Source organism: Athene cunicularia, unplaced genomic scaffold (assembly GCF_003259725.1).
Source record: "Athene cunicularia isolate RWA unplaced genomic scaffold, athCun1 SCF_35, whole genome shotgun sequence".
In the NCBI taxonomy this organism is placed as follows: Eukaryota; Metazoa; Chordata; class Aves; order Strigiformes; family Strigidae; genus Athene; species Athene cunicularia.
The window spans coordinates 58,498-68,572 of NW_020799433.1; the positions used below are offsets into that span (position 1 = coordinate 58,498).

A 10,075-nucleotide genomic window follows, 5' to 3' on the forward strand; every position below is an offset into this window, starting at 1 on the left:
GCCTGGAGGTCCCCCTATCTCCTTCCAGCGTTTTGCAGTGCAGCCCAGGGGGGTCTTTTGACTATTCCCCGACTCTGGCCGCTTCCCATCTCATCTACTTCACCTTAACCCGCTGCCCGATAAGCTGACAGTTCCCCCCTCAGGCAGAGGGTACAGAGGTGCCCTCTCCCCGCAGAGCACGCACCGAAATTCAGGACAACAGTGAACACAGAATTGCTGCCTCCCGCTGGAGGAGATATTTCACCTGGGACACTTAAACCCCTGAGCCCCAACAAACAGCAGCACCAGGGCCCCAGCGGGCGGGCGCCAGGCTCTGCACTAAGGGATGTTCGCTCGCCCTGCACTCCCCCCGTGCAGAGTCCGCCCCGCGCTTCGTTCCTCCCCGGGCGCTTCCCCGGCGGGAGAACGGACCCGCGGGGCAGAGAACTCCGCCCTGCGCGGCCGCAGCTGGGCTGCGCCTCACACCCGCAGAACAGCCGCACGGGGGGCCTCGCGCTTGGTCCTGACACGCCGAGAAATGGCAAACACTGCAAACAGCAAAGCGCCACTCGGAATCTATAAAGCCATTGCTTGTTGGTGATGAGGTGCTGACAGAGAAGGGACGCTGTATCAGAGTGTCACACCTGATGTACAAACTGCCACTTTGGGGGTTCGGGAGGGGCGGGCGCGGGCCGGGGGCGCAGTGCCAGAGACCGCGGGTGGTCACTCTGTGGCAGGGGGGGCTCGGGGAGGCCCCGGGGCTGCCACCGCCAACTCTGTGCTTGCAGGTCGGGGGTGCAAATGCTAAACACAGCCGTGAGCGATCGCCTCCGGTGTACCTGGTGTAAAAGAGTTTTTAAGTCCGTCCTCATTAATGCTTTTCTGTAGTTCTTTAATAACAGGGAAATGCCGTCCTTATCAGCAGGTAGTGGACGTTTGGAAGGGGCTGGCGGCTTTTCTGGAGGTGTTTCAGCTACAGCTGTAGGATCCATCCGAGAATCAGATCCACTAGGTGAGGTGGCATCGGCTGCAGCTGCCGCGGCAGTCCGATCACTTTTTAACTCTTTCGGGGGTTGATGTACCAGTTGCCATGCAGTTGAAGGTGACACAGCGATGGTGTTTTTCCTTACGGCCGCCTCGAACAAAGCAGACCGTGCATCAGCAGGGACTGCATTCCTTTTGCACCAGATAAACAAAGTGCACAGGGCTTTTTCCTCATCAGAGGGAGCTGGTGGAACAGAGGGCTCCACGGTGGGAGGTGGAGGGGCCACTGCCTGAGGGCTTTCTGCTCATTCGGTCTTTGTGGAGGTAAGGACTCATCTTTGTGCTTCCTCATCAGAGTCCTCACACAAACCCCTCGCTCTCAACCACGGCCTGCGTTTAGGACGGGCTCCCCCCGCTCTTTTTGATGTGGGTTTATCAGAGAGGTGCAGAGTTTACGTAGTGGCACTTAATTCTCCTTCTTCATCACTCTCATCACTCTCACTCTCCTGCTCTGCATTGCCCTCCTCAGTCAGTTCTTCCCCCTCCTTGGGGGGTGATGAAGGGGTCACCCGTTCTACTGCTTCACCCCCTGATGCCATATGTCCATCCCCACCCTGTAAATCATTTTGAGGAGGCTGAGAGTGAGATCGGGGCTGCAATCTTACTTTTCCCATAAGGGGTTTTCTTCCTGCGACAGCCGACATTCTAGCGTTAGCGCCGCTTATTCCTTCCCCGTTGTCTTTTGCTATTTCTGTTGTCTTTTCTTTTTTCTCACACTCTGCCTTCCATCCCATTAGAATCTCAGCAGTTGCCAGGTAGTGACCAATTCTGCTGCTTTTGACCCTTTAGAAATTGCATCCTATAGTTTTTGTCCTACTTCTTGCCAGGCAGTCACACTGAATGCAGTGGCTGCCGTAGCTTCAAATCCTTGCATTTTGCTCCATATCAAAATCCTTTTTAAACTATGCTCGGTGGTTTTAACACCTTTTTTCCTTAGCAAGGCTTTCCATGTGGTCAGTATCTTTTCTTCTTCTTTAGTTATTTGTTGCCCCATAATTACAGTCCTGTTCCCGGCGGCTCACCTTATCAGGTGTCGAAATTCGGGTCCGGACCAGGCAGACTCCCTCTGCTCTCAGCTACACCGGGCTCCGTCCCTGCTGCACCTTGACCTGCAGCTCCACAAAATTTCTCTGATCCCATCTTTGTTGCGATCACGTTGGCTTGATCACATCGGCTTGATCACGTCGGGGTCACCAATTGTCGCAGTAGAGACGGACACGACAACGTTTTTTTAGCAGAATAGCCATCCTTATTGCTCCCCCCATATCTTATGTACTTCATCCTTTCATCCAGGCACCATGCTCGTTGGTTACGTGGCTGTTTGTCTATTACTTTATTGGCTACTTCTCTTAAAATCCCCCACTGTTGGGGTATCTGACAAACACGGTATTTTTCTTCTTTCTCCTATCTCCAGTCCCTTTCTCAGGCTGACCCAGCACTCCTCCGGGACTTTTCCAGCTGCTCAGGGGTACACCACAAGCTGGTCAAGGTCAAACTGTTCTCTCTCTGTCAGGCATTCGGCAGGCCCGCTGCCTCCCCCAGTAAGGGACCGTGCCCCCTGCCCCCTGAGCTTGTCCAACCTTCCCAAGGCTTTTTAATCCCTCGTTGGTGGCAGACAGGTAAAGGGACAGTGCTGACAAACCTGCTCCATCCTGGCATCTCCAGGTTTGCAAGGATGCCATGCTGATTTTTGTCGGGGAGGGGGGGGAAGTTGGTTTTGGGAAACTGGTGCAGCGGAGGAGATTTTAATTGGCGCATGGGGGTGGCTTCGTGCTGAAACTGGCTGCCTCCCCTCAAGGGAGGGGAAGGAAAAGTGTCAGGAACTTTGCTGACTTTCTTTAAGCACCTCTCTCTCTTCTCCCACAGGTCGTCTCTGCTCTCACCATTCCTCCTGCCACCGGCGTTAGCCGCTTCCCCGATCCCGCGGCAGAGAGGGGGTTAGAGCCCACGGCCCCACCATGAACGAAGTGTCGGTTGTGAAGGAGGGCTGGCTGCACAAGAGAGGTGAGAGTGGGGAGCTGGCATGGCAGCGGTGGCATCCCTCCGAGGCCGGGTCACTGCAGGGAGTCCGGCACTGCAGCTGCTGCCAGGAAAGGAGAGCTCCGGTTTCCAGTTACTGACGATTTTAACCTTCCCAGCACAAACGCAGGGGAGGTCTCTGCTTCCCCTCACCCCCAAAGGGGGGCCACGAAGCACGTTGGCACCGCAGGGCATCCCAAAACCCACCAGCACCTCCCTTTTCAGCTTTCTCCTGCTCCAAGCTGGGGTCGGCAGCTCTCGCGACCATCGGCAATGCCGCTTCGCCGGCGTTGGGTCTGTGCTGCGAGTGAATCCTCTGGCAGTGTCGGTTTTAATTTCTTGCCACGTTGGGAAGCTGGAGAACAATCCTAACACCTCCCCGCAGACCTTCTAACCTGGTTTGTGGCAGCCCTGCAGCCAGACCCACAGCCAGCCCTTTTATTTTTAGTTCTACATGGGGAATGTCGCAGCGTTGTAGCAGCTGTGCACGTGGGGTTTTATTTTTAGATCCATTGAAGGTAGCTCTTCTTTTTCCTTCCCTGGCTGAGGGTGGCTTGCAAGAGAAGCAGGCGTGAAAGCCAGCCACCTCCAGCAACCTTTCTCCCGCTGGCAGCCCAGCTGGATCCCTGTGTCCAGCAGGTTTGTGGATTCCTCCTTCTTCGTGGAAAATAGACCTGGAGAGGGCGAAGCCAGGGCTTCCCTCCAGTGCTCTTTCTTTCTCAGGTCGATTTTGGAACTGCCAGGGGAAGCCTGAAGCTTCTTTTTCCCCTCTGTGTTCCCTTGGAGCGAGTGTGTTTCAGACTTAACCCACTGCTCACACCTCTCCTAAATCACAGCAGCCAGCTGCATTTTGCAGGAGCTTCTCCAAAGCAGGTCTTAGAAACAGTCTGAATAAAAGCCCCACTGAATTTTCCATCTACAAGGGGTCCTTCTGCCGTTTAATTACCCATCTCATCATCAGAACCACTTCTACAAGGGGTCCTTCCCCCAAAACCCCTGAGCCTTCCCCCTGCCCCCCTCTCTCTTGCAGGGGAATACATCAAAACGTGGCGTCCCCGGTATTTCCTGCTGAAAAGCGACGGATCTTTCATTGGCTATAAGGAGCGGCCAGAGACGTCCGACCACAGCTTGCCACCTCTGAATAACTTCTCGGTAGCAGGTACGTCAGCATGGGTGGCTCTAGGGCAGTCTGTGGTTAGGAGCTGATGTCCAGCAGGGTGTCTTCATCCCTGATGCTGTTAGGGAAAGCTTTGGGATGGGGATATTTGATCCCAAACCATCGTCTTCCCTTTTAATTTAATTTTTGAACTTCTGCAGAGTGCCAGCTGATGAAGACTGAGCGGCCTCGGCCCAACACCTTCGTCATCCGATGCCTGCAGTGGACGACAGTCATCGAGAGGACCTTCCATGTGGACTCTCCTGAAGAGCGGTAGGCACGTGGGATGGCCCCTCCCTTTGGGTGTCCAGGGCAAAGAGCGTGTTGTGTTGTGTTGTGTTGTGTTGTGTTGTGTTGTGTCAGCACTGGCGTGGCCAGCAGGGACAGGGAAGGGATCTCACCCCTGTGCTTGGCACTGGGGAGGCCGCCCCTCGATTCCTGGGTTCAGTTCTGGGCCCCTCACCCCAAAAAGGCCATTGAATGACTCGAGCGTGGCCAGAGAAGGGGAACGGAGCTGGGGCAGGGTCTGGAGCACAGGTCTGCTGGGGAGCGGCTGGGGGAACTGGGGGGGTTCAGTCTGGAGAAGAGGAGGCTGAGGGGAGACCTCCTGGCCCTCGGCAACTCCCTGCCAGGAGGGGGCAGAGAGGGGGGATGAGTCTCTGGAGCCAAGGAGCCAGCGCCAGGCCCCGAGGGAATGGCCTCAAGCTGCCCAGGGCAGGGTCAGGCTGGCTCTGAGGAAGGATTTCTGTGCAGAAGGGGCTGTTGGGCGTTGGAATGGGTTGCCCAGGGCAGGGGGGAGTCCCCGGGATCCCTGGGGGGGTTGAAGAGTCGGGCTGAGCCAGTGCTGAGAGGTCTGGGGGAGTTGGGAACGGTCAGGGGTGAGGTTCATGGTTGGGCTGGAGGAGCTGCAAGGGCTTTTCCAACCCAGATGAGTCTGTGATCCCAGCTGGAGGAGAGCCCGGAAATCTCTGAGCCATCGGCCCGCAAAGGCTGGAGAGATGGGCACAGCTCCTCTCGCTGATCCTCACTGCTCCCCCTGTGCTGCCAATCCCCTCTTACTCTGTAGCGAGGAGTGGATGCGAGCCATCCAGACGGTAGCGAACAGCCTAAAGAACCAGGAACCGGAGGCAGACCTCAGGAATTACAAGTGCAGATGTCCCGACGACAGCACCAGTGCTGAGGAGATGGAGGTGGCTGTCAGCAAAACCCGCACCAAGGCTGTAAGTCGTCCCCGGCGCGGCACCGTCTCTTGCCACAAGCGGGATTGCGGCGAGCTGGCACGGCCGAGCAATGAGGGAGGGATACGGGATAAACCTCATCTCCCTGGTGACCACTGTCACCGGGATAATCGCGGGTGAAAGAGCAGCCTGGAAAACCCTTTCCCATCCCAGATCCTACTTGCCCACGCTGCAGACTCTCACCTTCATCTTGTTTCTCCCCAGACCATGAATGATTTTGATTACCTGAAGCTCCTGGGAAAGGGCACTTTTGGCAAAGTCATCTTGGTGCGGGAAAAGGCCACTGGCCGCTATTACGCCATGAAAATCCTACGGAAAGAGGTCATCATTGCAAAAGTACGTGCAGAGCCCCAGCGGAGGGTGAGGGCAAGAGTCGGGAGCCACCAGGGTTTAGGGGATCGCAGAATCAGAACAGTTTGGGTTGGAAGGGACCTTTCGGGGCCATCTCATCCAAACCCGAAGGCTGCGATGTTTCAAAACACGTCTCCGAAGCTGCCCAGCTCCTGCTGTGCTCTAAACGCTGGGGGATTCTAGGAATTTAAAAAGCCTGGGCGTGCACTGTAAGGTGCAGGTGGGTGACGCTGTGGGATCCGCTCACTCGCCTCCCTCTGTGGCGGCCACGTCCTCCTCCAGATGTGGCCAGTGAAGCATTCACCCTGCGGGGGGCAAAACCAGGGCAGAGCTTGGTGCTTCAAGCTCCCATCCCTGTTTGGGGTTTTTTTTGTTGTTTGGTGGTTTGTTTTTTTTTCTGGGAACAGTTGAGAGCGGTGGGAAAATTCTTGATTTTTCCACAAATGATGGCGCTTCATCTCCCCTCCTTTTGCAGGATGAGGTGGCACACACTGTCACAGAAAGCCGGGTGCTGCAGAACACCAGGCACCCCTTCCTCACCGTAAGTACGGCTGGTGGCAGCCAGGGGATGCCTGGCACGCCCTGGAACGACCCTTCCCTTCCCCTCACCACCTCCCGTGCGAGCGCAGAGCCCTGCAGCTTCTCTGAGACCTTTTTTTCTCTTGCAGGCACTGAAATACGCCTTTCAGACCAACGACCGGCTGTGCTTCGTCATGGAGTATGCCAACGGCGGAGAGGTGGGAGCTTAAGACTGACACTCCCCCCAGGGCTTGGAAGGATCTTGTCTGCATATTAAATAGCTGCTTCCAGCTCATTAACAGACAATTTATTCCACATGTGGGGAGGTAGAGCATGCAGCTCTCCTCTTGCCTGAGTTTTCTTGGCTCTTTGCTCGCCTTCCAGGTGCTCGATATCACACGAAACCATCCAGGGGGGCTGCAGACACTGCAGCCCCTCCAGCCATCACTGGCTTCTTTACCTTCCGCCCTGTGCTGGCATCCAGCTTTGTTTCTCCACCCTGACACGCTTCCCTTGCAAGGGAGAATGCAGCCAGTGGCACAGCCCCTCTCTCAAGCGCTCCTGCTGGCAGAGCAGAGGGGGAGCTGTCTATTTTTCAAAGCAAGGAGCTTAGAACACATATGACCGCATTAGCTGCGTGCTGAGAGCGATTAACCCGGGTTTCACCGGGGGTTTTAAGCACTTGTTGATCGGCTCTTCTCTTTTATTTGTTTGTTTGTTTGTTTTTCTTTTCCTCAAGCTGTTTTTCCACCTCTCAAGAGAACGTGTCTTCACGGAGGACCGAGCCCGTTTCTACGGTGCAGAAATAGTCTCTGCGCTGGAGTACCTGCACTCCCGGGATGTGGTGTACAGGGACATTAAGGTACCAGCCCAGCAGCAGTGGCGTCTGTTTTAGTGCCAGCGCAGTTTTAATCTTCCTGGGCCTGGTGTTTGGGGGTGTGGAGTTGCTCCCAACTCCCCTAACCCCCCCCCGCCGAGGCCCCTCGCAGGGTTTCAGGTGCCGCAAGCTGCCTTTCTCCGCTCCTGCTCTCTGCCCGGGGCTGGGGATGTTGTGGTAGGAGGGAGAGCAGGAGCTTGGCTTCAGCAGAGAGACCTTGAACCTGCCCTGTGGAGCGCTGTCACCCCCGTCCCCAACGGAGACTTTTTGGGAAGCAGCATCTCGCTCCTGTGCTCCCGACTTTGCTCAGCTCCAAACATATTCTCCCATCTGCCTGCTTTTTTTTTTTTTAGCTGGAAAACCTCATGCTGGACAAAGACGGCCACATCAAAATCACCGACTTTGGGCTCTGTAAGGAAGGCATCACGGACGGAGCCACCATGAAGACCTTCTGTGGCACTCCTGAGTACCTGGCTCCAGAGGTATCTAAAGCATTGCCACAGCCAGGCTTTCCTTGAAATCCTTGTGCCAGAAAAAGGGGTTTTTTTTTCTGTGGAGGTTATTTCCAAAGTCCAAGATGGCAGTGGTTCACTGGGGGCTTTTCCAAACTCTTCGGTTGCAAGTGTGGTTGTTCTTAGAACAGGGTTTCCCTTCTCCCAACTCGTGTTGCCACCTCGTTCTTCAGCCTCATCAGCACCATCCTCTGTCTCCCCGACACAGGTCCTGGAGGACAATGATTACGGCCGTGCCGTGGACTGGTGGGGCCTGGGAGTTGTCATGTATGAGATGATGTGTGGTCGCCTCCCCTTCTACAATCAGGACCACGAACGCCTCTTTGAGCTGATCCTTATGGAGGAGATTCGGTTCCCTCGTACCCTCAGCCCTGAGGCCAAGTCCTTGCTGGCCGGGCTGCTCAAGAAAGATCCCAAACAGAGGTGAGACTTCGCGAGGATGGATGGGACAGGGGAGGGATCTGAGCCCTGGGCTCAGCACTGGTGAGGCCGCCCCTCAATGAGTGGGTTCAGTTTTGGGCCCCTCACCCCAAAAAGGCCATTGAATGACTCGAGCGTGGCCAGAGAAGGGCAACGGAGCTGGGGCAGGGTCTGGAGCACAGGTCTGCTGGGGAGCGGCTGGGGGAACTGGGGGGGTTCAGTCTGGAGAAGAGGAGGCTGAGGGGAGACCTCCTGGCCCTCGGCAACTCCCTGCCAGGAGGGGGCAGAGAGGGGGGATGAGTCTCTGGAGCCAAGGAGCCAGCGCCAGGCCCCGAGGGAATGGCCTCAAGCTGCCCAGGGCAGGGTCAGGCTGGCTCTGAGGAAGGATTTCTGTGCAGAAGGGGCTGTTGGGCATTGGAATGGGCTGTCCAGGGCAGGGGGGAGTCCCCGGGATCCCTGGGGGGGTTGAAGAGTCGGGCTGAGCCAGCGCTGAGGGATCTGGGGGAGTTGGGAACGGTCAGGGGGAGGGTCATGGTTGGGCTGGAGGAGCTGCAAGGGCTTTTCCAACCCAGATGAGTCTGGGGGGGACCACAGTGCTGCTGGCTATTCCTGAGGTGCCTCTCTCTCTGTCCGCAGGCTCGGCGGAGGTCCCAACGACGCCAAGGAGGTGATGGAGCATCGCTTCTTTGCCCCCATCAACTGGCAAGATGTGGTTCAGAAGAAGGTAGGAAGGGAAGGGAGTGCGTTGAAGGGGTGAAGGGACAGGCAGGCACTTGGCACAATGCCAGTGAGTGAATTTTTCCTGGTTTCCATCAGCTGGTCCCACCATTCAAGCCCCAAGTGACATCTGAGATAGACACACGGTATTTCGATGACGAGTTCACCGCCCAGTCCATCACCATCACCCCTCCGGATCACTGTGAGTGCCTATGCTGCCCAGAAACGGGAACCCCCTTTGTCACCTGTACCCCCTTCCCCTCCTATGACCTAATTTTCTTGTCACCACCATTATGGTGGCGGGTGTCACCGCAGGGGCTGTGGTGGCATTGCTGTCACACCTCAAATAATAGCTCGGGGTCCCTCTTGCTGCCCTGCAGAGGTCTTGGGCAACTTTAGTGGCATCTCCGCCGTGGGAGGGAGCGGGAAATCTTGTGAACACACCAGGGAGCCTTCATCAGCACCTCCCTCACCCTCAGACCTTGCCCTGTCCCTTCACAGATGACAACATGGGCTCCCTGGAGAACGACCAGCGGACGCACTTCCCCCAGTTCTCTTACTCCGCCAGCATACGGGAGTAACCAGCCGCGGCAGCATTCGGCCTCTGAGGAGGAGGAGAAGGGTTTGGGGGTTTGCTCGCCGCAGGAGGGACTGCTCTTCTGTGCCCAGCAGAAGTGGGGGGACACTGTGACTTGCTGGTGCTGCGCCGCGGCGCCTTTTGGAAGCCGTACCCCCACCAAGTGCTCTTGGTCTGCAGCTCCCACCCCGGCACCAGGATGTCAGGATGTGCCTCCTGCCCCTAGCCTGGGACTGCTTTGATTTTAATTATCATTATTATTATTATTATTATTTTCTTTTTTTTTTTAATTTCTAGAAGTGCTCGCAAGCTTTTCAAACCAATCCCCGTTTCCCCTCAACTGTGGCCTTGACCCTCTACCCCCCGGAGCTCAGCCATCCCTCTGCCCAGTAAAACCCAGTGCTCCCAGTTGGGGAGAAGCTGTTTTCACAGCAGGAGGGAGGGAAAAAAACCCCTCTGAGGCCAGGATCCAGGAGTAGGTGGACACCATACCAGTACCTCCACCCTGAGACCATGGCGGGGGTCAAGTCTCAACCCCTCACCTCCTCCTGGCTTTGAACTGAATCTGCAGCGACCGAAAACCACCCATCCCCCTGAATTGGCGCCTGGGTAGAGGGGAGCACCCCCACCCAGCAGCCAGCCACCACCTGTGGAAAACACAATCCT

At 56.3% G+C, this 10,075-nt stretch overlaps 1 protein-coding gene across 1 annotated transcript; it reads left to right on the forward strand.

The window, feature by feature from the left end:
• Window positions 1-2,751: 2,751 nt before the first annotated feature.
• Window positions 2,752-9,699, forward strand: AKT2 (AKT serine/threonine kinase 2). The gene is made up of 13 exons (XM_026867411.1): window positions 2,752-3,027; window positions 4,073-4,201; window positions 4,360-4,471; window positions 5,265-5,418; window positions 5,641-5,772; window positions 6,263-6,328; window positions 6,456-6,524; window positions 7,046-7,168; window positions 7,537-7,665; window positions 7,904-8,118; window positions 8,752-8,839; window positions 8,932-9,034; window positions 9,334-9,699. Exons 1-13 carry the CDS (start codon window positions 2,982-2,984, stop codon window positions 9,411-9,413), a joined length of 1,446 nt encoding a protein of 481 aa, XP_026723212.1. The 5' UTR covers window positions 2,752-2,981; the 3' UTR covers window positions 9,414-9,699.
• The last annotated feature ends 376 nt before the right edge of the window (window positions 9,700-10,075 follow it).